General features: G+C 49.1%; 1 protein-coding gene and 1 pseudogene across 8 annotated transcripts in view; both read left to right on the top strand.

The window, feature by feature from the left end:
* The window catches only part of LOC144929069 (uncharacterized), an 84025-nt gene extending 60342 nt beyond the window's left edge, over positions 1-23683 (top strand). Inside the window, exons 2-8 of one of the 7 annotated variants that reach the window (XR_013634446.1) lie at positions 699-792; positions 4684-4810; positions 5169-5282; positions 9082-9964; positions 10711-13512; positions 15593-15702; positions 23617-23683. Coding sequence is in view for 5 of the 7 variants with exons in the window: in XM_078848043.1 (XP_078704169.1) it covers positions 699-792; positions 4684-4810; positions 5169-5282; positions 9082-10016 (1270 nt within the window). In the remaining 2 variants the exon portion in view is untranslated. The other 6 variants (XR_013634445.1, XM_078848045.1, XM_078848043.1 and 3 more) reach the window with 6 other exon arrangements.
* Positions 727-25044, top strand: LOC144929137 (uncharacterized; annotated as a pseudogene). The gene is made up of 3 exons (XR_013634449.1): positions 727-792; positions 23363-23476; positions 23614-25044. The product of XR_013634449.1 is annotated as an uncharacterized LOC144929137 (transcript).
* Positions 25045-25317: the final 273 nt, after the last annotated feature.

Below are 25317 nucleotides of genomic sequence, written 5' to 3' on the forward strand. Positions count from 1 at the left end.
GCAATAACAATAGCGACAATAATAAGGAAATAGAAAGATTTTGCGATCCATTCAAAAGCTTCTGGTGGGTCCAGATGTGGTCCGTGGTCCACCTATTGACTGCCCCTGAGGGGCAGGGCGGGAGTGTTGGTTTAGTGGCTTCCCATAGAAACCAGGAAATCAGAGGCAAAATAGACACTCATGGCCCCCCAAAATGTGGCAATCCCCTGCGAGGTTTCCATGTGCACAAAGCTGCTTTTGTGCCACAGACGCCATCTGCACGTTCACCTGGGGGATGGGCAGGAGGGGAATGCCTGGAAAATGATGGTGGGAGCAAGTTCACAGGATGATCCCGGTCACCAGTGCAATTGAAAAGAGGGAGGGTTTTCCCAGCGTGAAGAGTCTAAGTGTCTGGCTTTGTCTACACTGACAGCGGCAGCGTTTTAATGCTATAATGCGGTCGCGGCGCCAGCGCTGTAGGAAAACCACCTCCACGAGGGGCGTAGCTTCCAGCACTAGGAGCCTGTCTACACTGGCAAGTTACTGCGCTGAAACTTGCTGCGCTCGGGGGTGATTTGTCACACCCTTGAGCGAGAAAGTTTCAGCGCAGTAACTTGCCAGTGTAGACAGCCCCAAGTGTGTAGGGCCTGGGCAGTGGAATCAGGGAGTGAACTGAAGCCCATTCTGAAACCTCTTCAATGCCCTTTTCACCCTGACAGGCTGCAGAGTAACAACCAGGTTTCGCTCCAGATTCACTCCAGATTGTCACCTTTTCCCAAGGGACGGGAAATGGATTCCGTGAAGCCAGCTCAGGTAGGGGATTGTCAAGGGGTTGTGGAAGCAGGGCTTTTGCCTGACTGTGCAGTGGAAAGGGGAGGGAGCAGGATATGCAGAAGTTGGGGAGACCATTTACTGGTCATGGCAGAGGGGCCATGTACATTGGCCAGACCGGACAGTCTCTACACAAAAGAATAAATGGACACAAATCAGACGTCAAGAATTATAACATTCAAAAACCAGTAGGAGAACACTTCAGTCTCCCTGGACACTCAATTGCAGACCTAAAAGTCGCAATTCTTCAACAAAAAAACGTCAAAACCAGACTCCAATGAGAAACTGCAGCACTGGAATTAATTTGCGAACTGGATACCATTAAATTAGGCTTGAATAAAGACTGGGAGTGGATGGGTCATTACACAAACTAAAAACTATTTCCCCATGCTAATTTTTCACCTACTGTTATTGACACCTTCTTGTCAACTGTTTGAAATGGGCCATCTTGATTATCACTACAAAAGTTTTTTTTTCTCCTGCTGATAATAGCCCACCTTAATTGATTAGTCTTGTTAGAGTTGGTATGGCAACCCCCATCTTTTCTTGTTCTCTGAACATATATATCTTCCTACAGTATTTTCTACTGCATGCATCTGATGAAGTGGGTTTTAGCCCATGAAAGCTTGTGCCCAAATAAATTTTAGTCTCTAAGGTGCCACAAGTACTCCTCTTTCTTTTAGCTCTGAGGTAGTGGTGAATACTGAGCATCTGCAAATGAAGTAATTGCTTCCAAGACTAGAAAGGTATACTAGATGAGAGCCAGCATGCAGAAGGGTTTGGATTAGAAAAAAAGAGAGAGTCGATCAGGAAAAGTGGGACAGGCAGGGAAGCCGGAGAAGAGCTACTGGAAACATATTAAAAAAGGTGCTTCAGAGAGAGAGAAAGAAAAACAGAGCGGAGCAAAATTGACTGACCAGGAACTGAAAAGCAATAGCGATTAAAGAAAAATACCAAAGCATTTATAAGAGCGATTTAAAGGGATACCAATGGACTTATAAAGTAAGCCTGCTATTCTTTTAATTATAGTAGAGAATAGACATAGTGTAGGATAGTATATAGGATTTGTGTTTTTGAGTTTATAAGAATGCATACATTTGTGTTACCGATTGCAAGCTAACTATGCAAACTTGAAAGCAATTTAAGAAATGCTGTCAGCAATTTGTTACAAACTGGCCATTTCTAGCAAAGTGCTTTCCTTAGAATCATTTAAACTGTATGCTGTTGCAGTTTCAATGCTTTGTAATTTGCAGTAAGGGATTTGTTTGATTCCTATTTCTAGATTAGATTGTAGGAGGCATTGTTACTTTAATAAAAGGACACTGTTGTTTAGGAAAGAATACTGCCTGTGTCAATTACTTTATCTGAAGGTTATATTGTGTCCTTTAGTATTTGCCTTAACAACCCTGGGAATTTATACCTTGGGGAGGACAGATTAAGGGAGCAACAGGCAGGTCATTACCTAGGGGCACCCAAAACCTATTTTGGGGTAACAAGTCTGCTGCCTATTCCCTGGACCTCCACACCTGCAGCACCTTCCTCAGCTGGTTACCCACCTCCCTGCCACAAGTAACCCCCCTGCATCCTCTTCATTCTGCCTCCCGTATCCCATCCACTGCTGCTTATCCTCCCCTCCTCCCGGGGCCTCTTCCAGCTACCTCCTGCCAGTTCCCCACAACACATGAATCCCTGTGTGCCCTTAAGGGTCAGTCTGCCTCCCCACCTCCCACTTACCCCCCATGCATCCTCCTGTCCAGCCCTCAGTCTGCTCCCACCCCTTCCCAAACACATCCCCTGTGACCTCCTTCATCTGCCTCCTGCCCACACTCATGCTTCCTGTCCGATCTTTGGCCTACCTTCTGCCTTCACTGCCCTGCACGCAACTTGGTCTGCCTCCTAGTGGCTGTCGCAGATCCACAAGATCCATGCTACCCCCCCAGCTTTTAAAAAGCTCCTTGGAGGATCCCCTTCAGTTGGCCAGACCCCCAAGTGGTCCCACTCTTCTATAACGGCCTCACCGCCACCAAGAACGAGGGTCTGGGCTCCAGCCTTGCTGCTTCATGCCGTGAGCTCTGCCCAGCGAGTCCCGCTGAGCCAGGGTCCTGGGCAGAGACCTGTCTGCTCTGCAAGGACCAGTTTATCTCAGCCAGGATTTGCAGTGACATCTGGCAGCCCTTTCCAAACAGAGCAGGGTTTACTACTGAGCCGGGACCCAGCATGGGGAAGCCCTGAGATTAGCAGAGAGAAGCTATGGTTAAGGTTTAGCCATAGCCCGTCCTGGCCAGGCCAGTGCAATCAGCCAGCCAAGCTGTGATGGATTCCATTACCGGCTCTGTCTCTTTGGATGTGTCTACATAGCTACTAGACACCCGCAGCTGGCCTGTGCCAGCTGACTCGGGCTATGAGGCTTAGGCTGTGGCGCTGTTCCATTGCTGTGTAGACATCTGGGCTGGAGCCCAGGCTGTAGGACCCTGTGAGGTGGGAGGGTCCCAGAGCTGGGGCTCCAGCCCAATCCTGGAAGTCTACACAGCAATGAAACAGCCCCTCAGCCAGCGCCTCATGAGCCCAAGTCAGCTGGGACAGGCCAGCAGCGGGTTTCTCTTTGCTGTGTAGACAGATTCTGTCAGTCCAAAGTGAGAGCTCCATGTCTCTCCAGAAGGCAGCACCTAACCCTGCCACCTGGCACCTTTCCCCTTTGTTTTCCAGTTGGGGCCTCAGCTCATCTTCCCAGTCCAGCCATGGGGGAGGTTGGGGGGAGTCTCCTTCCTCTGGGTCGTTGGTTGCCAGGGGTGTGTCCCAGCCACTGGGGCTCCCGCTGTCTTTTCAGATTCTCCATTGATCTGGGGGTTGGTTTCCAGCAAGCCCTTTAATGGCCCAGTCATTCCACCCCAGACAGCAAGATGACCACACCCCCCACACTCCCGGCCCCCTGCATGTCTTCTGTGCTGCTCCAGAAGAGGTGTTAACCCTCCTGCACCCACTGGGTAGCTATGCAAGGTAGAGAGGAAAACTGAGACATGCACGTAGGAATCACAGAAAATATTAAAGAAAATTTCCACTTGGTCACACGTACCCCAACACGCATCCATCTGCACCCCCCCAGCCTGCCCCCACCCCAGTGACCCTGCACTCTTCCTGGTTAAGCTCCTCCCCACACACATCCCTTTTCTTTCTATTTTTCACAAATCCTCCTTCCCCTGCCAACTGACTCCCTGTTGTCCCCCTCATCCCTCCTCAGTTTGCCACCCCAAATATATGCCCTCCTCTGCATCCCGCCCCGCCACACACACGTCCCCTGTGACCTTCCCAGTCTGCCAGCTCACCCCACACACACACGCCGTCCACTTGTTTCTTCCTCTTCCCGCCTCTAGCTCTGTACTCAGTCTGCCAACTCCAGAGCCCCAGCCACGTCCCCCCAGGAGAGCCTGGCTTCAGCCTCCGTGAAAACAATGGTAGCTGGTGGCCACCTTCGCTAGGGGAAGCCTCTCTTCCACACGTCAAATGGTGGGGAAATGGAAGACATCTTGAGTAAGGGCATCTTGGCATCAGGCTCTCCACTATCACAAAAGCAATGGCAGAGGCCAGCCATGTTGAACATGTGCGATTTCACTGCCAGGAATGCTGAGACCACACATGTCAATTCACAGATAAATACTGTGATACCCACGATAAAATTACTGGAGTCATGGTTTCACCACTGTAACAGCATGTTTTTAAGCTAATCTTTCAGAAATTAGCCCCCTCCCCATCATCCCCAAGGACTGTTCCTGCTCTCTGTGAATGTTCCCAGCTCTTTCTGCAACTGAGCTGGGGCGGGGTGGGCTGTGGCTGGGACAGCAGGTTGTAAGTGGGGGATGCTTGTTATTGATACAGATGCCAGTGACCTTTGAGGAAGTGGCTGTATATTTCACCCAGGGGGAATGGGCCTTGCTGGACTCGGGTCAGAGAGCCCTCTACAGGGACGTCATGCAGGAGAATTACAGGAATGTGACCTCGCTGGGTAAGGATTCCTGTCCCCTTGGTGTTAGAAACTGGGCATCTTTGATGTGCCCAGGTCGGCTTCTCCCCAGGGTTCTTCCCTGATCCCTTAGATTTCAAGGGAATCAGTCCCATAGTCCCAGGCTGAGTAGGGTTAGGAAGGTGTAAAGAGTTTGCACAGTGATGCTGTACCAGAGTCATAAAATCCCCCAGTGAGTGGAGATCCCAGAATCCCTTTCTGCCCTCCCCAAAGGCTCTCCAGGAACACTTCCCATCCCTTTGGTTTATACAAGGGCACCCATCCACCCAGCACACTGGAAATAGCTGTCTGAGAACAACGGTAAAACTCAGCTCTCACTTCATTTCTTTTCCCGGGGCAGGTTTTCCAATTCCCAAGCCCAGCATGATCTCCCAGCTGGACCGAGGGGAAGAGCCATGGGTGTCCAATGTCCAGGGGTCCCAGGTTAGAGAGAACCTGAGAAACATCCCCAGAGGTGAGAAATTGGTTAAACGCATGTGGAAACCGTCCGTCATTGACTTACAGTGCTGGGATTCCCACGCAGGCCCTCTGAGCTCCTCCGATTCTAACTCAATGCCCCCAGGTCAGGACTGTGCCTGGCATGTGTCGTGTCCTGCTGGCAGACGTAATTCATGGCTTTCCACTCACTCTGACAGACTCCTGACAGTAGCTCCCTGCCCCCTGAGTGTTCAGATGGGATGTGGAGGCAAAATTGGCTGTTCTCCTTCCAGGTGTGTGAGAGCTGAGTGACCTATAGCCAGAGAGTTTTCCCTGGTGGTTCCTGTCAGTTTGCCATGCATGTCTTCATGTATCCAGGCAAAGGAATAAAAGGTGGAGACACCCAGCACCCAGACAGCTCCTTCTCACCTGCAGTGGCTGGTGGTCAGAGCTCTCCATCGGCTGTTGTTCACGGGTTTCCTTCTTTCTTCCGAGGAGACTTTTTTCTGTAAATAGTTCTAGTAACTTATTGTGCACCCATGTTTTTCCCACTAGAGATTTGGTTCTTTCTTATTTTATAAAGTTGTTTTTTCTTGTTTTTCTCTGCGGCTCTATTACCTGGTACCTAGGGGCTTGGTTATGTCAAACTCTCCTAGAATTCAGCACTGTCTCACTTGCAGGGTGTCTAATCCACTGAACAACCCTCACACTCGGTGAGGGGCACATTAGAGACAAATGCTCTATTTGTAGATCCTTCAAGAAAAGAACACAAAAATATAGGGACATAAGGTGGAGTGTGCTGTACATCTCTTCTCAGACCTCAGTCATCTGGAGTCCAGTACTTTGTCCTAGGCCAGGAGTTTTCCTATGGATCTTTGTTCCCCTTATCTCACCATATCCTGTAAGAGCTGTAAGTCAGTCTCACAGCAAGACTTCACTTATAAATCAAAGACCTTTTCTTCTTCAGAACTGGACCCTGGGAGCTGAAAAGCCTCAGCAGAGTCCCCATGAGAACTCTCAGGTAACAAGGTTAGAGAGCAGGTAGAGATTAGCTGTTGCCCGGTGCTGACAGTCAATCAGAGCAGGAAATCCAGCCATTGACTCCAGGACCAGAGCATGTTTCCTTGAGAATGGCTCTGACAATGTGATAAAGGCATCAACTTCAGTACTGCCAGAAACATTATTGTGACCCACGACACCTGATGCTCATGCAATGTCATGAGATTTGCTCTGTCTGTGGGTGCAGGATTCCCCTTTGGTGCAACAAGGTCCAACTCTGATTACTCATAGGGACAGCCTTTATTACAGTTGGAGATGCCCTCATCACTGGCTAGAACATGTGTAGGACCAATACCATCAGACATGGCATTCTCGGCCTCTTCAAAGCCTCCAGTACCGGTTTCTTCTACACAGATTGTTCCTATATGACTCAAGCCATCAGTACCAACATTAAAACCTACCGCCAAGAGGCACAGATCCAGAGGCTGTACTCTGGTGAGTCCTCCTAGTATCACACCACCGATGGCCACCGACTGCCCATATTCATTATCAGATTCAGAAGAAGAACCCTATATCTTGTTCTAGAGAGGGAGATCTGGATTCTCTCCATTACATTTTTTGGTGACAAAATAGAGCATTCAGTGGAGATACCACAACGGTAGATCTAGACATAGATCTCAATGATGTTGCCGATAAACCCCGTGTCATATGAGTGCATGCAATAGCTGTACTAGAGCCTATGCAGCATCCCTCCAACCTCTGGGCTGGCTTCTCCAGACTGTTTTTTAAGAGAGTTTTGTGTGGGCGGGAGTTGAGTAAGGGGTAAGACTCACCTTATAACTCAGGCTAATTGTGCAGAGAAGACACACTCTGCCAATAAGATTTGTGAAAGAAATAACTAGTCTTTTTTCTCAAGTTACGGTGCCAACAACCCTGAGATTAGAGATTAGCATTGTCTCCTCCCCAGGATCTCCCTTTGAGCCTATGGCTTTTGTCCTCTTCAGTACTTAGAATCATAGAATCATAGAATATCAGGGTTGGAAGAGACCTCAGGAGGTCATCAAGTCCAACCCCCTGCTCAAAGCAGGACCAACACCCACAAAATCATGGGTGGCCACTCATGCAGTCCCGGAAAACAGGACATTCTGGTACTTCCCAGAATGTCATGAGCCTGTTCTTGCTGACATGACCCCACCCCACCAGTGTGACTTCTCATGCATGGTGTGTGTGAGCTCACTGCACGTGGGGGGTGGAATTTTTAAGAACACGCCACCCCACACTCACCAGCATGCAAGGACACACTGTCAGGGGTAGAGCGATGCGCTCTTCAGTATGGCATCTCCTGTCTGATACGGGACAAAACCAGTTTTGTCTGAGTACTGGATGGGGAAGTGCTCTAGAAAAGCAGGGCTATCTGGTTCAATACCAGACCAGTGGCCTGCCTGATTTATCAGCTAAGATCACCTTTCCAGTGGCAGTTACTTCTACTAGAAGGGTTTGGAAACCACAAGCATGAATTTCATATCACTCCCCCCACCCCTTGGTGTACTCTTTTTATAAGAATAAAGTTGCTTTAAGGCTTCATCCACAGTTCTTCATCAAAGGCGGTTACCGATTTCCATCTCAATCAAACCATCTTTTTCCCTCCCTTTTCCCCCAAACCATGTTCACGTAAGGTTGAGGAGAAACATTTGCTGGATGTCTGCTGGCCCTTGCATTTTATCTGGACAGGACAAAACAGTTTCAGTCTTTGCCACAATTCTTTGTTTCCTGTATGGAGAGAATGAGAGGACAGGAGGTTCCCATACGGTGAATTTCTGGGAGGATCACCTCTCATTCACTACAAGTTATGATCTTGCAAAGTTAAAACCTCCTTCCAAGCTGACAGCATCTTGTGTGAGAGCCTCGGCAGCTTTCCTACAGGATATTTCCATCCCAGATAACTGCAGGACAGCAACCTGGTCTTCAATTCACACTGTTTCCAAGCACGGTGCCCCTTCAGCCACTTCCAGAGACTGTGCTAGCTTTGGAAATTCTGAAAAGCAATTACAGAACAGCTAGACTTCAAACCCTTCTCCATAGAACACTGTTTGGGAGTCACCTGAAGTGGACTAGGCATACAGAATCACTCAAAGAAAAAAAATACATACCTGTACTGGTTGTTTTCCAGGGCATCTTGCACATATCTATTCCAGCACCGGCCCTGCTCCCTTCTCCTTCAGAGTCCATTAGGACAGGATCCTGGTGGGAGGGATAGCTCAGTGGTTTGAGCATTGGCCTGCTAAACCCAGGGTTGTGAGTTCAGTCCTTGAGGAGGCCATTTCGGGATCTGGAGCAAAAATTAGGGATTGGTCCTGCTTTGAGCAGAGGGTTGGACTAGATGACCTCCTGAGGTCCCTTCCAACCCTGATATTCTATGATTCTATGGTGCAAATGAACTGAGATGGTGCAGGGGGAGCTCTGTCCTTCATGTCCTCACCTGGATGCATGAGGGCATGTATGGCACATGTGCCACCCCAGTGGGTACCACTACAGAAACTCTCCAATTACAGTGCATTCAGCATTCACACCCATAAATTGGAATAGACATGAAATGGAACAGACATGTGCAACATTTTGAAAACATCAAATACAGTGCATGTAGGTAGCTGATTTTCCCCTTCTCTCTTTCTTCATGGAAAGGTTTTGGGTGGGAGGGGGCGGGATTCAACTCCTGATTTGTCATTGTTCCCAGCAATTATTTTGGTTTGTTTCCCCACTTTCCTGTTCTCCTTTTCTGACCTCACGTTCCCCCAGCACAGGGACTGACTCCTGTCCGGATTCTCTCTCTGTCCCAGCAGGCAATGAGACTGTGAGTGAGAGCAATGAAGAGAATCCTTGTCCCACAGGTCCTGAGCGAATGGAACCAAAGGGCACATTGCCTGGAAAGTGTGAAGGGGATGATTCACAGAGTCCTGGGCAGGCCAGAGAAACTCAGTGCAGGCCAGAGAAGCAGCAGGGAAACCCCCCAGGGAAGACATTGGATGAATCCACTCACCGAGGGGGACGTTTGGAAGATCCCACTGTGGCCACGATCCAGGCGAGAACCTGCACTAAGGAGAAGCGGTTTGAATGTGCTGAGTGCAGGAAATGCTTCAGTTCTGGATCACACCTTATTAGACATCAGAGATCTCACACGGGAGAGACCCCCTATAACTGCCCTGAGTGTGGGAAACAATTCAATGACCAATCAAACCTTATTAGACATCAGCGAACCCACACAGGAGAGAGACCCCATAAGTGCCCTGACTGTGGGAAATGCTTCAGTCAGAGATCAGGCCTTATTGTACATCAGAGAATCCACACAGGAGAGAAATGCCATAAATGCCCTGACTGTGGACAAACCTTCACTCAGAGTGCACATGTAACTCGACATCAAAGGATTCACACGGGCGAGAGACCCTATGGATGCCCAGAGTGTGGAGAAAGCTTTGCTTGTACCTCAGACCTGATTATACACCTGAGAGTCCACACGGGAGAAAAACCCTATAGCTGCCCCGACTGTGGACAAAGCTTCACTCAGAGTCATCACCTTACTGACCATCGGAGAATCCACACAGGAGAGAGACCCTATATCTGCCCCGACTGTGGGAAAAGCTTCAGACAAAAATCTGGTTTCAATGTCCATCGGAGAAGGCACACGGGAGAGTGCCCCTATCAGTGTTCTGTCTGTGAGGAAAGGTACAAGACCAAGACTTCCTTAATATTCCACATGAAACTCCACATAGACTAGTGCCGGCCATTTCCCCTCCTCCTCTCTCTGTATCTGTAGCGATCGGAGGAACGGGGGGATAATAAACAGTTGCCCAGTGCCCTAGGGAGCCAAGTGGCACCACTGTTGACGTGTGTGCTGGGTGTCTCAGGAAGATGGAGGCACCGGGAGCTTGACATTATTATTACAGTATTGCATTATTCTCTGACCTTCTCCCATTCCTTCCCAGCGCTCTGTGTCCCAGGGAGACTTTTACCGAGCCAAAGGGTTCAGCTGGGTTTCCTGTTTTCAGCCAGGGGCTCAGTTCACATTGTTGCACTCTGGGATTATTCTGGAAATTGCCGCCCTGGGAGGCATTTTCTCCCTGTTTCTGCATGGTGGAGATGAGGAGAGGTCTGAAATTTCTGGAAATTCGGATGTCTGTGGAGTCTTTATGGCTCATTGAATTATTTTCTCACTATTAATTATGTGTTTTTTATCCCCAAATAAGATGCAAATAAAACTTTTCTGGCAAATCCCATTTTCCTGAGCAGCCTGGGAATTTCAATGGTTCTTGAGCTCTGGGAGGGGGAGAGGCCAAGTGTCCCAGACTGGGCGAGTTGTTTGCCTCAGCAGGAATCACTCATTCCCCCATGTTCAGCCCTTTCACTGATGTCCCAGCCCATCCAGCCTTAGAAGTGGGAATGCAGGTACATCTATATCTTTGCTCTTGCAGCTCTACTGGCCTCTGAGCTTGATCTTTGGGTCTTGCCTTCCCCTCCACAAGGGTTCAGGTGTACTCTGGTAAGCTTATGAGCATGCATGAAGGCTCGTTCATTGTTTTCAGTATGTTTTCTCTGGAGTTCTTTTACGTGAAGACTAAAATAGGGTTGTATAGCAGGAACTGTGTGGTGACACGTAACTGCTGACAGTCACTGTTTTCAGTCTCTGAAGAGACACTGTTTTCAGTCTCTGAAGAGACAGCAAGCAGGTGCCCTGGGGCAGACTGTCTGAGCTGGGAATAACACAGGGAAGGCAGGGAGCTTTGCAGCCTGGAAATACTCCACACAGAAATGTAATGCCTGCGGAGCAGAAGCCTGAGATAGGTCCCCTGGCTGCATAGACAGCTAGTGCCTCCCTAGACGGGGCGGGGCACAATCTAAAGGGGAGGAGGACATGTGACCACCCCATGTGTCTCCCCTGCACAGTGCCACCCCCCGCCCCACCCTGCATGCAGCCTCGGGTCACAGCTCTCTTCCTGCCTGACATTACCTGAGGGGAAGGGAGTTTACTCTCTTTCCTTCTCTCACAGCGCCTCCCCACCACACATTTGGCCACTCTCCCTGCAAGCTGGGTGGGAACGAGGATGGAGCCACTTCTGCCTGAGAGAGCCTGGCTGGGAGGCAGCAGTGGCCCGTTTCCTGCCCAGGCTCAGCAGCCGGGGACAGGGGGCAAGCTAAGCTCAAGCTCCCCCCTCCCAGCAGCTAATTGGGGGCAATGCCAAACAGCTGATAGGTGGCACTGCCATCGGCAGCTTGGGGGAGGGTGGAGACCAGTGAGCAGCCAGTGGGGGCCTTGTGGGGATGGGAACAGGTGGAGTGAAGGCAGGGCCCTAGGAGATGGGCCCTCAGTGCAGAGAGAAGGTGGAGCACCCGGGTGTGGGGGAAGTAAAAGTCAGCATCTTTGCTTAGCCTGTCTGGATTGAGGGGGGCACCCTCAACTGAAATGAACTTGCTAAACCAGAGGCTTGAAGGCTGGACCCCTGTGAAAATAAGAGGGGGTGGGGACAGATGTCCCTGCCAGAAGGTGTTGGCTCTCTCTCTGAGTCCCAGGCATGGTTTAACCTGCCTCTCCCCACGGTTCAAAGATAGAGCTAAGTAGGGCTCCATTTTTTTAAGTGCTCACTAAAGCTGAAATCACTGGTTGTGGGACAGCATTTCTGCCCAGCATGCTTCAGCAGTGAAGTTCCCCCCCTCAAGAGCTGATAATCACTGAGAGCTGAAAGTCACTAATAGCTGGGGGTGGGGGGAACTTCAAGAGGCTGACTTGGAGAGGTCACAGTAGAGAAGCAAGTGGCAGCAGAAGGTGACAGTGTGCAATGCAGCAGCTGGTAGAGTGGCCAGTGGAGTGGAACGGCAACTGGCGGGGCGGCCAGCCAGAGCAAGTGCTCAGAGGGCAGCGCAAGCAAGGTGCCTTCTCCCCACACCCCCAGGTGGGAGGTGACCTCACACAGATGCACTTCTTCACTCTGGGTCCTCACTGACCAAGGACAACCACTGTGAGTAGGGTGTGGTGAGGGAGTAGTGGGGGGCATGGTAAAGGAACTTTTGGTTGTAGAACTCAAGAACCTGAGGCAGAAGACTCTGCTCCATGGACTCTGGGGTCAGCGTCCTGCTCACAATTTCATGAGTATGAATCCTGTTTGCAGCATTTTCCCTGATTAATGTCAAGTGACTTCCCTCCTTTCAGTAAAAGTTTCTTTTCTACACTGAGACTCTGGGGAAGGATTGCCTCTAAGAGGTGCCCAGAGATAGTGTGTAATTTTCCCAGTTACTGGATGGGGGCTTGAGCCTGTTCTGTGTTCTGTTGTTGAAAGGGAACCTCTAGATATTGAATTGGCCTGGTTGCTGCTGACTGCACATGGCAGAAGGGTTACACATACATTAGTTTATTTTTTAGCTGCCTAGTGTCACTCTCTTATGGGCAGGTGAAGCATCAGATTATGCAGTTTTTCACTGGTACATTTTAGACAGGCCTAAATGTTTCCACTCCATGGCTTCTGAGAATACGGATGGCAGCGTATGAATATGAGCTCTCAAGGGATATTTTCTCATATTTCCACAGGACACACATAGCTCAGGTATTTCATCTTGTCCCAAAGAATGAACAATCAGCTTGTCCACACATTCATCAGGAACTTAATATCCATATCGGTGAAACATAACTTCATCTGTATCAATCACTCTTCAAAAACATGTCTTCCTTACCAGAGGATCCGCCTTTGGCGAAAGATACCTTCTTTGTGGATCCATTTGTATTGATCATAACTCCAGTCATCTTTTCTAACCTTTTGCCTTTCATCGTTGTACAGGAACAGCTTTCCATTTTGGGGTTTAGGGGCTGGGAGAGTCTGTGACGGGATCCCTGGGGTGCAACCTGGAAATAGGGTATCACTGTGCCCCCTTAACTCTCCAGCCTGGGCTGTCTCTCACAATGCTTTGCTAGTGACAACCAGCAGACACCTCCATACGCTGTTACTCAGCACAAAAGCATGTGGAGCCCCACACCCAGCTAGATTGCATGAATACCCCAAAGCCACTCACAAATCACACAGAGAAAGGCACCAGCCAATTACCCCCCAGCTTTGCACATCACAGCTGTACCATCCTGCCCTGCTCAAAAGCCTGACCGTATTTTGTATTTTGTATTTATTTTGTGGTCCGTGCCTTCCTCGATGTGGAGAGGATATGCAAAAACATTTGTAAACCTTTGTAAGCTGAGGTTTCCCAAGCTCTTCAAGCAAAATACATGGTTTTAGGTAATGTATAAAACAGATTTATTAGCTACAGAAAGATAGATTTTAAGTGATTATAAGTGATAGGCATAAAAAGGTTGGAGATCGTTACCAAAGAAAGTAGAAGATAAATGCACAATCTAAATCTTAAACCTTATTACACCAGGCAGTATTTACAGCAGCAATTTTCCTCACGCCTCTGGATGTTACAGTTCATAATACACAGGTTTCCTTCTTTCACCTAGACCAGTCTCCGTAGGTGAAGTTGTTGTGTTCTCAGTGTTCCTGTTGATTCCAGAGTTGGGGGGGGGAGCAAGACCAAGACACAATGCCACTGTCCCTCAGTTTATATTCTCAGTCCATGTGCATGGGTCGGCAATGTGTCTGTACACTGAGACAGGTGTCCACCATAAAAATGTTTAGGTCTGTGGGCTCAGGGCAGGAGGGAGCTGGGGTGGGAGAGGCTGCATGGCACAGCCGGGTTCTGGGAGGGAGTTTGAGTCCGGGAGGAAACTCGGGGTGGGGGCTTGGGGAGGCTTGGGGTGCCGCATGGGGGGTGCTCATCTCTGGCAGCTCAAGAAGCTGCCTGACCCCGTCCCTGCTGCTGTAACTGGTGGGAGTGGCAGAGGCACAGCCGGACGGCTCTGCACGCTGTCTCTGTCCCCGCTCCCCAAGTGCTGACTCCATAGCTCCCAGCCCATTGGCTAGGCTGCCGGGAACTGTGGCCAATGGGAGCTGCGGGAGGCGGCACCTGCAGATGGAGGCAGTGTTCATGACCTTCACAGAGTTGCCTGGCCAAGCCTCCGCCAGCAAAAGCAGGCACGGCACGGGTTGCTGCTTGTGGGGAGCTGCTGGAGGTGAGTGCTCCCCCCACCCCATCCAGCACCACGCCCCCTCCCCCGCACCCCAACCCCCTGCCCCTGTCTGTTTTGGAGAAGGGAGGTTGAAAGCATGTATGGGGGCAGGCACTTTGTCTAGTGGAGTAAGTGTCTGTTCAGCTTGGGGAAGGGTATCAAAATCTGAGTTGCCAACTCTCATGGTTTTATCACAAGCCTTGTAATATTTGGTGTTTTAAGCACTTGGTTAGACAATACTGGAATCTGGTTATTAGACTATAAATTGCTGAGGGCAGGGAGCCTCCTCCTGGTCCTAGACCCAAACTCCCTCCCAGAGCCTGCGCCCCCCCCCACTTTCAACCCCCCCCACCCCCCCGCACAAAGGACTTCAGTGTAGCTGTGGTGGTGAGGTACATTCAAAACCGCTAAAGTGAGTTGAATTTATGATTATTATTGTTATTATTAGCTAGCTAGCTAGGTTACTGGGGTTTTTCAGTGTGGAAAATTGTGTGCTATTTTGCGGGTTGAATGACTGAATGACATAACCACTCTCCAATGTCTGTCACTAAGTCCAGTGATTTTGTCAAGGGTCCATCGTGCAACATGGTGGTGCCGACCCCTGTTCATGTGCCTAGAAGACACTTGCCCAGACATATCCCAGATCAGCCATGAACGAGTAAACCCCCATTGTGCAGGCTTGTGCAACTGAGCCATAAAGTTGATTAGTGGCTGATTAACACCCACCTGGCAGTAGAGATTCTCGAACTTACAACGTGTTTCAGTACCAACCATACAGCAAAAACTCATAACTGCATACACATTAATGATATGCATAATGGGGCAGACCAATGAGTTTCAGTAGATCATGACTTCTCATACGATACCTTACATGGCATGCTTTTTATGAAATATCACAGCCATTTATGTATAATGAATATGGGGGTTACAGGGTGCTATTTTGAGGTACATCATGTCACAGAGTCCAGTGCTTCTTCATAGAATATAAGGGTTAGAAGGGACCTCATCCAGTCCCACCCCCTGCCCAATCCCCAATTTTTGCCCCAGATCCCTTAATGGCTCCCTTAAGGATTGAACTCACAACCTTGGGTTTAGCAGGCCAATGCTCAAACCACTGAGCTATCCCTCCTCCCCTCTTTCTTTTGGTGAAAGTGGTCCCCATTTATTCATATAAACTAATCTACTCATGCTGGAGAAAATAAAAACTAAACCATGTATTTTACTACAGTTGTGCACTTTATGAACTGCAGGTTTCATTAAAGCTTCCTCAAAGCTTTGCACAAATCATGCTTTGCACAGTGAAGAGTCAGACATGCTGCCGGCTGGACAGCTGTCAAGAGGCAACCGATCATAGAGCAGGGTGAGTAAAAGGGAATACTGTATTGCAATTACGTGGCACTCACTACCAGCTGAACTATTGGCAGCCACAAAAGGGACCTAGAAATTGAGAGGCCTATTCTGGAGCTCTTTACTCCACATATCAGTTGCGCCCGTGGGATTTCCATACCCGCTCCGTGGCTTTGTGCATTTTTGATACCGACTGAAAGCTGCAAGCCGGCGGGAAATGCCAGGGCTCCATACTTCAGGGGAGCACAGATGAAAATACTGGGTAAACAGCAAACTGTAGTCAAGAATTAGTTCTAGAAGAGAAATGGTTTCAGGAATGGAACGAGCCTTCAGATTCTTTCTCTCATGCATGATCTTGAGCTTGCCAGAATTTTTCACTGACTAAACGGTACCAACCAAAAGCAGGTGCAAATTTTCTGCATGATCAGAAATAGTGGTAAACATTGCCTAAATCTGGTACAGTATCATGATGGACGTGTAGCTCATGTCTGTGTGTGGAAGAGAAACAAGGACATTTATGCCTCAACAAAATTACCATCTCCCCCCCCTCCCCCCCCACACACCCCCTACCAAAACTCCCTCTCTGAAGTTGTTACAATTTGTCTCATGTGATGGAAAACCTGCCAGAGTTAGACTCAGAGGAAAAGGGTGGGAGTTATACTTTGATGGATTTCTTTTTTGATTGGGAGAGTAAAGTTTCCATCTCTCCCTGAGCAGTGACTTCCTAAGTTGCAGACACTAGGGAGATGGCTGAAAGACAAATCTAAATGGTGGTTCTAGCAACGTCACTCTCTCCCACCGCCACTCTCACTGGCCCACTGGAAGCAGTCACTTTGCCCCCACAGCTCCCTCCATATAAGCAGTGCAGCTGGCTGGAGAAGAAAATGCACATTCTCCTGGGTCTGTGCCTGTGCCCTTCTCCCCACACACTTAGCTCACCTTTGCACGTATCCTTCCCGAGAGCAGGAAAATGAAAGGAGGCAGTTGATTCCACTGCCCCCTTACCTGTGCTCCACCTGTCCACATGGGTTGCAGCATTCTTATTCTGCACAGGCAAGGAGTAACCTCTCTCTGCCGGACCCAGTGAGCCTTACCATGGCATCTACTGGGGGCAGCCAGAACAGCAGTCCTACCCTAGCAGCTGAGCGCTTTCAACAGTGGCGTCTAGCGGCAGCATCAGCTATAGCTCAGCCAGGCGCCGGAGCTGCCGGGCCAAACAAAAAATTTAAATGTCACCCTGCCTGGTGCATGCCTACGCCTCCTTAGGGAGGTGGGCCCCACAGCTTGAGAACTTCTGCCCTGCTCCCTTCAAGGGCACCAAGAGACACCAGCTTTCCTTGAGCATTTTGATCTTTATCAGATATATACAAAGGAAGAGACAGGTGTTGTTCCTAGGGAAACTCTCCAGCCTCCACGCTGTCTGCCGGATCTCTATTCTGAACAAGCAAGAGCTACTTCACACTAAGATGGGAACTGCCACTCCTCAGCGGATAGAAAACTAGGGTGCCCATGTGCTCTGTTTTGCCGGGACAGTCCTTTTTTTAAGCCTTGTTCCGGCCATCCTGACTTTTTTTTTTTTAGCAAAAATGGGCATTTGTCCCGTTTGCTCTTGCCGATTGAACAAGTTTCCCACTTTTGTCCAAAATGTAGGGTGCGGAGGAACAGGAGGGAGGGGAGCAGCTCAAGTGAGCAGCAATGCCAATGCTAGCCTCACATGGGGGGCGAGCTGCGATACCAGCTCCAGCCTCGTGGGGGGGGGAGGGGGCGGGGGGAGCGGCTCAGGCCAGCCCCGCATAGGGGTGGAGGGAGGGCTTTGGCTAGCCTCACACGGTATCCCATTTCCCCTTTGGGAAATATGGTCACTCTACAGAAACCCCGCAATTTCTAAGATGGCAAAATGCTGTGTGTGTGTGTAGGGGTCGGCAGAATCATTACCCAGAGGTAAACAACGGCCAGCCTCTGCCAGGCTAATGGCTACTCTGCATGTGTGGGATGAGCGGTGAGAGAGAGGTCAGTAGCTGACTGGTCACAGCCTGCTCAGACGGGTTACAACTAGTTCTACAGATTAGCGCTGTCCGTCATCGCTGGGAGAGAATGGCTGATACTGAGCATCTGCGAATGAGGTAGTGGCTGCTAAGAACAGAAAGACCTATGAGGAAGGAGCCAAAGTGCAGAATAAAAAAACAGCTGCCAGGAAGTAGATATGGATTTGGAGAGAGCGCAGCTGCAGGGAGACGGAGGTAGGAATTGACAGTCAGCAAGAACTGCTGGAAGAGCTGCCAGAGGGAGAGAGCGCCAGGCCGACCAAGAGGGCAGAAGAACAGCTGGAAAGACAGTTTCGAGGTCTGAAGGAAGCTGAGGCAGCAACAGTGATACAGTAACGAACGCAGGACAGAGTGAGGAAAGCGGCTGCGAGCAGGGCAGAGAAGCAGGCAGCAACTGCAAGTTAAAGGGGTACCCATGGATTTATAAAGGAAGCCGGCTGTTTTAAATTATAGAGCAGGATAGTATATAGGACTGGCGTGTGTGTGTGTGTGCTTATAAGAATGCAGAAAACTCTGTTATTGATTGCAATGGACCTATGTAATCCTTAAAGCGCTTTCAAAACCTGCTGCCAGCGATTGTTTGCAAACTGCCGATTTGTAACAAAGTGCTTCGCTTAGACTCGTTTAAACAGCGTGCCATTGTAGTTTGATGCTCTTTCCACTTGCACTAGGGGATTTGGGTAAGGGTCTTTGTGCCTTGTTTAGGATTTTTAGACTGTAGTGTATGAGGGATTACTAGCTTCGTTAATAAAAGGAGACTGTTTTGGAAAAGAATACTGCCTGTATCAATTACTTCATCGGATTGTTATATCCGGGTCCTTTAGTGTTTCTCTTAACAGCCCTGGAAACGTATACCTCCGGAAGGACAGCCTAAGGGGGCAACAGGGAGGTTTTTCCTGGAATGGCCAAGAATCCATTTTTCGGGGTAACAAAATGAGTCAATATGGAAGGCTGCGGAGGGGCTACAAATTCCTCATTTACACAGCTCCAGAGGCCCAAACACCCTGACACTTCTCTCTTCCGCTGCCTTACCTGGAGTGTCAGGTGTAGGGCCCTGCACGCAAGTGTAGGTATTGCAGATTCGCCCTCAGGAACTAGAGAGGTCCAGCAGGGAGACATTAACCTTCTTCTTCAACCCAGGAGGATGCTTAGCCCTGGTCTACACTGGGTGGGGGCAGATATGCAAAATAGCGTAGCTGAAGTTGGCGTATCTTAGGTCGATTTACCTGGCCATGAGGACGGCGGCGAGTCAACTGCTGCCACTCCCCCGTCGTCTCCGTTTCCACCTCTCATGAGCTGGAGTTCCAGAGTCCACGGGGAGCGCGTTTGGGGATCAATTTATCATGTCTAGACGCGACACGATAAATCGATCCCCGATAGATCGATCACTACCTGCCAATCCGGAGTGAAGGCCTGCCCTGATGTTTTGCTGTTCTTACGCATTAAAGAAAAGTGTGTGTGTGTGTGTAAGCCTGACACAGATATGTTTTTTCCCCTGCAGATTAGATTTTTGGCCCTTTCTATAGAGAAAGCTGAGCAATCTGGGTTTTTATCTGATGCTGGGTTCAAGGTCTGTGATGGGCAAAGTTCATATGAAATCAGAGCGGGATTTATATGTGTGGGTCTAGAAATAGCCCTGGCAGAAAGTGCTTCAACATGAGCTTCTGTTTCCCTATTCTCTGAGACTACAGACGATCCAAACATGGATGTGACTGGAATGGACTAACGACAGTGCACTATTAATCAGTTCTTATTAGTGAAATGCTCTCAAGTTTGGCTAACTGTATTTGCTCTATTCTAAGTTAATTTTAGTTATGAAAATGTTGCTGTGGCTCAGTCTGTTATATTTTTGTTTCTCTGTGGCACTTTGGTTTTATTAATAAAGCTAACCAATTTATTTGAGCATAAGCTTTCGTGAGCTGGAGCTCACGAAAGCTTATGCTCAAATAAATTGGTTAGTCTCTAAGGTGCCACAAGCACTCCTTTTCTTTTTGCGAATACAGACTAACACAGCTGTTACTCTGAAACCTGTCATTAATAAAACTGTATGCTGCCCAGCATGGGCACTTGAAGATAGGCTCAGAAGCGGTTTTCTGCAGTCTCGTGTTCTTCTGTTCATTATAAATATATCAGCGTGGTTCCCAAGCTGCCTCGGAACCAAGTGTTCTGGGTCCTTTTGAAAGGTTCTGGGCTGGAATGGGCTAATAACCATGCGTTGTTAGTGGGTTCCTATTACTGAAATGTTGTTCTTAGGTGTCTGTAACTTGATCCAGTGTTTTTGTGCAGGTTTCAGAGTAGCAACCATGTTAATCTGTATCCACAAAAAGAAAAGGAGGACTTGTGGCACCTTAGAGACTAACAAATTTATTTGAGCATAAGCTTTTGTGAGCTACAGCTCACTTCATCGGATGCATTTTTGTTTTTGTGCAATAATTGTATTTATTAAAATGCCATTCTGGCTTTTACGCCATGCCAATAGATGCACAGGGGAACACTGACTCCCCTAGCTAAGGAGGAGAACAGCTTCTTGTGTGAAAGTCAGTGATTCTGTGTGCTCTACAATCCTCGTGCAGGTGCGTATTGGTTTGAAATGTGGTGTGCCCTTTAAGAGGGAGCAGATTCTGAGATCTGAGGCTGCAGGGACCATCTCTGAACTAAGGGCAGCAGCTCTGGAACTCACCGAGATGGGGTGAGGAGGGGCGGTTTGTGCAGAGTCCAGCTTTCTCCTGCCAGTCCCCTGCAACAAACAAATCCCTGTCACCCTCCTCAGCCTGCCTCCCCACTGCCCACGCATCCCCGTGTCTAAGCCTTGGTCTGTTCCCATTCCTGCACAAAGACATCCCCCTATGAGCTCCTTCCTCTGTCTCCTGCACTCCCGACATCCCCGTCCAATCTTAGGCCTCCCTCCTGCCTCCATCCCGCTTATCCCCCTGCACCCTCCTCAATCTGCCTCCTAGCTGCTGTCACAGATCCACAGGATCGGTGCTACACCCCCTAGCTTTTAAACAGTCCCTTGGAGCAGTGGTTCTCCACCAGGGGCACACATATCCCTGGGTGTACACAGGGGTCTTCTAGGTGGTACCAATTCATCCAGATCACTGTCTCTCAGCCTGGTGATTGCACCCGCCCTGGGGGGTCACAGGATGGTTTTAGGGGGGTCCAAAGTGCAGGGCTGGCATTAGGAGATGGCAAGCAGGGCAATTGCCCAGAGCCCCCATACCAAAGGGGGCCCTGCAAAGCTAAGTTACATGCTTCAGCCCTGGGCAGCGTTCCCCGGCATTCAGGAGATGCTGGGAGGGAGGCGAAGGAGTTGAGGGACGGGGAGGAGTTGATCCGTGGGGCCCGTAGACCCCCTGGAGTACCCTTGCAGATCCCCAGGGTCCGCAGACCCCAGTTTGAGAAACGCTGCCCTAGAGTGATCCAACTCTGCTTCTTCATGCTGTGTCCTCTGCCCAGTGAGCCAGGGTCCCGGGCAGAGACCTGTCCACTCTGCAAGGCCCAGTGCACCTCAGCCAGGATTTGCAGTGATACTCAGCAGCCCTTTCCAAACGAGAGCAGGGTTTTTTTAGTAGGGCTGTCAATTAATGGCTGTTAACTCACGTGATTAACTCAAAAAAATTAATTGGGATTAAAAAAATGTGGATTTTATTTACATTTTCAAATATATTGATTTCAATTACAATACAGAATACAAAGTGTACAGTGTTCACTTTAGATTATTTTTATTACAAATATTTGCACTGTAAAATGATAAACAAAAGAAATAGTATTTTGCAATTCATCTCCTACAAGTACTGTAGTGCAATTACTTTATCATGAAAGTGCAGCAGAGAAATGTAGATTTTTTTTGTTACATAACTGCACCTAAAAACAAAACAATGTTCAACTTTAGAGCCTACAAGTCCACTCAGTCCTACTTCTTGTTCAGCCAATCGCTAAAACAAACAATTTTATTTACATTTACAGGAGATAATGCTGCCTGCTTCTTATTTACAGTGTCATCTGAAAGTGAGAACAGGCATTCACAAGGCACTGTTGTCGACCACATTACAAGACATTTACATGCCAGATATGCTAAACAGATGTATGCCCCTTCATGCTTCGATAGCCATTCCAGAGGACATGCTTCCTGCTGATGATGCTTATTAAAAAAATAATGCATTAATTAAATTTGTGACTGAACTCCTTGTGGGAGAATTGTATGTTCCCTGCTCCGTTTTACCGGCATTCTGCCATATGTTTCATGTTATAGCACTCTCAGATGATGACCCAGCACATGTTCTCATAGACTCATAAACTTTAAGGTCAGAAGGGACCATTATGATAGTCTAGTCTGACCTCCTGCATATTTGGGGTCGGGAAGGAATTTTTCTCCGGGGCAGATTGGAAGAGGCCCTGGGGGTTTTTCGCCTTCCTCTGTAGCATGGGGCACGGATCACTTGCTGGAGGATTCTCTGCACCTTGAAGTCTTTAAACCATGATTTGAGGACTTCAATAGCTCAGACATAGGTGAGAGGTTTATTGCAGGAGTGGGTGGGTGAGATTCTGTGGCCTGCATTGAGCAGGAGGTCAGACTAGATGATCATAATGGTCCCTTCTGACCTTAATATCTATGAATCTATGAGTGCAGGGGACTGGACTTCGTGACCTTGCGAGGTCTCCTCCAGTCCTATAATTCTATGATTCTGTGAAAACAATGGGAGCTGGTGGCCACCTTCACTCGGGACAGCCTCTCTTCCACATGCCAAAGGGTAGTGAAATAGTGGCCATCTTGAGTAAGGGCATTTTGACATCAGGCCCTCCCTCACAATGGGAGAAGGTGGCCATTTCGAATAAGGGAAAATGTGCGATTTCATTGCCAGGAATGGTGCGATCATGAGAAATTTTTCAAATCCCAGATAAGCACTGTGAGATCCAGGATAAAATCACCAGAGTTGGCAGCTCTGGGCATCTCAGTTTCAGCATAGTAACATCATGCTTTTCATCTAATCTTTCTGAAATTTCACCCCTCCTCCCAGCCCCCGAGACTGTTCCTTCTCTCTGTGGCTGAGGGGGATGTTCCCAGCTCTTTCTGTGACTGAGCTGGGGGGACTGTGGCTGGGACAGCAGGTTGTAAGTGGGGGACTCTTGTTGTTGATACAGATGCCGGTGACCTTTGAGGAGGTGGCTGTGTATTTCACCCAGGGGGAATGGGCCCTGCTGGACCCGGGTCAGAGAGCTCTCTACAGGGACATCATGCAGGAGAACTATGAGAACGTGATCTCACTGGTTAAGGATTCCTGTCCCCTTGGTGTTAGAAACTGGGCATCTTTGACATGCCCAGGTCGGCTTCTCCCCAGGGTTCTTCCCTGATCCCTTAGATTTCAGGAGAATCAGTCCCATAGTCCCAGGCTCAGCATGGTTAGGAAGGTGTAAAGAGTTTGCACAGTGATGCTGTACCAGAGTCATAAAATCCCCCAGTGAGTGGAGATCCCAGAATCCCCTTCTGCCCTCCCCAAAGGCTCTCCAGGAACACTTCCTATCCCTTTGGTTTATACAAGGGCACCCACTCACCCAGCATACCTGGAAACAGCTGTCTGAGAACAACGGTAAAACTCAGCTCTCACTTCATTTCTTTTCCCGGGGCAGGTTTTCCAATTCCCAAGCCCAGTGCGGTCTCCCAGCTGGACCGAGGGGAAGAGCCATGGGTCCCCAATGTCCAAGGGTCCCAGGCTAGAGAGATCCTGAGAAACATCCCCAGAGGTGAGAAATTGGTTAAACGGATATCATTCTTCCCAGCCATTGTTTTGGTTTGTGTCCCCACTTCCCCATTCCATTTTCTGACCTTCCCATTCCCCCCACACAGGGACTGACTCCTGTCCGGATTCTCTCTGTCCCAGCAGGTGATGAGATGGTGAGTGAAGAGAATCCTTGTCCAGCAGGTCCTGAGAGAATGGAACCAAAGGGGACGTTGTTGGGAAGGTGTGAAGTGGATGATCCCCAGAGTCCTGGGCAGGGACAAGCCCCAGAAACTCAGTGCAGGCCAGAGAAGCAGCAGGGAAACCCCCCAGGGAAGACATTGGATGAATCCACTCACCGAGGGGGACGTTTGGAAGATCCCACTGTGGCCACGATCCAGGCGAGAACCTGCACTAAGGAGAAGCGGTTTGAATGTGCTGAGTGCAGGAAATGCTTCAGTTCTGGATCACACCTTATTAGACATCAGAGATCTCACACGGGAGAGACCCCCTATAACTGCCCTGAGTGTGGGAAACAATTCAATGACCAATCAATCCTTATTAGACATCAGTGAACCCACACAGGAGAGAGACCCCATAAGTGCCCTGACTGCGGGAAATGTTTCAGTCAGAGGTCAGGCCTTATTACGCATCAGACGATCCACACGGGAGAGAAATGGCATAGATGCCCTGACTGTGGACAAACCTTCACTCAGAGAGGGCATGTGACCAGATATCGGAGGACTCACACGGGCGAGAGACTCTACTGATCCCCCAGTGTGGAAAAAGTTTCACTTCCACCTCCGACGTTATTGTACACCAGAGAGTCCACACGGGAGAGAAACCCTATAACTGCCCCGACTGTGGGAGAAGCTTCAGTCACAGCCATCACCTTACTGACCATCGGAGAATCCACACAGGAGAGAGACCCTATATCTGCCCCGACTGTGGGGAGAGCTTCAAAAGTAAATCTGGCTTCAAAGTCCATCGGAGAAGGCACACGGGAGAGTGCCCCTATCAATGTTCCATCTGTGGAGAAAGATACAAGACCAGGACCTCTCTAACACCACCCATGAAACGCCATACAGACTAGTGCCGGCCACTTCCCCTCCTCTTCTCTCTGCATCTGTAGAGATGGGAAGAATCATGGGGACAATGAACAGTTGCCCAATTCCCTAGAGAATCAAGTGGCACCACTATTGACATGTATGCCGTGTGTCTCAATAAGATGGAGGCACCAGGCGAGTGACATTATTATTATTACTGTATTGCAGTATTCTCTAACCCTCTCCCATCCCTTCCCGGCTATCTCTGTCAGGGGCAGGCTGAAGGATTTAGCTGAAGTTCCTTGTCCCTGTTTTCAGCCCAGGGCTCCGTTCACATTATTGCACACTGAGATTATTCCTGAAATTGCCGCCCTGGGAGGCATTTTCTCCCCATTTCTGCATGGGGTGGTGGGGAGAGGTCTGAAATTTCTGGGAAGTCAGGTGTCTGTGGAGTCTTTATTGCTTATTGAATGATTTTCTCAGTATTGTTCAGTTATTTGTTCCTTCCCCCAAAATAAGATGCAAATAAAACTTCTGGCAAATCTCATTTTCCTGAGCAGCCTGGGAATTTCATTGGTTCTTGAGCTCTGGGAGGGGGAGAGGCCAAGTGTCCCAGACTGGGCAAGTTGTCTCCCTCTGCAGGAATCACTCATTTGCCCATGTGCAGCCCTTTCACTGATGTCTCGGCCCATCCAGCTTTAGAAGCGGAAATGCAGGTACATCCACGTCTTTGCTCTTGCAGCTCTGATGGCCTCTGGCTTGATCTTTGGGTCTTCCCTTCCCCTCCACAAGGGGTTGAATTGGGGCGGGAGAGAAACAG

The sequence above is a fragment of the Lepidochelys kempii genome, chromosome 11 (assembly GCF_965140285.1).
Source record: "Lepidochelys kempii isolate rLepKem1 chromosome 11, rLepKem1.hap1, whole genome shotgun sequence".
In the NCBI taxonomy this organism is placed as follows: domain Eukaryota; kingdom Metazoa; phylum Chordata; order Testudines; family Cheloniidae; genus Lepidochelys; species Lepidochelys kempii.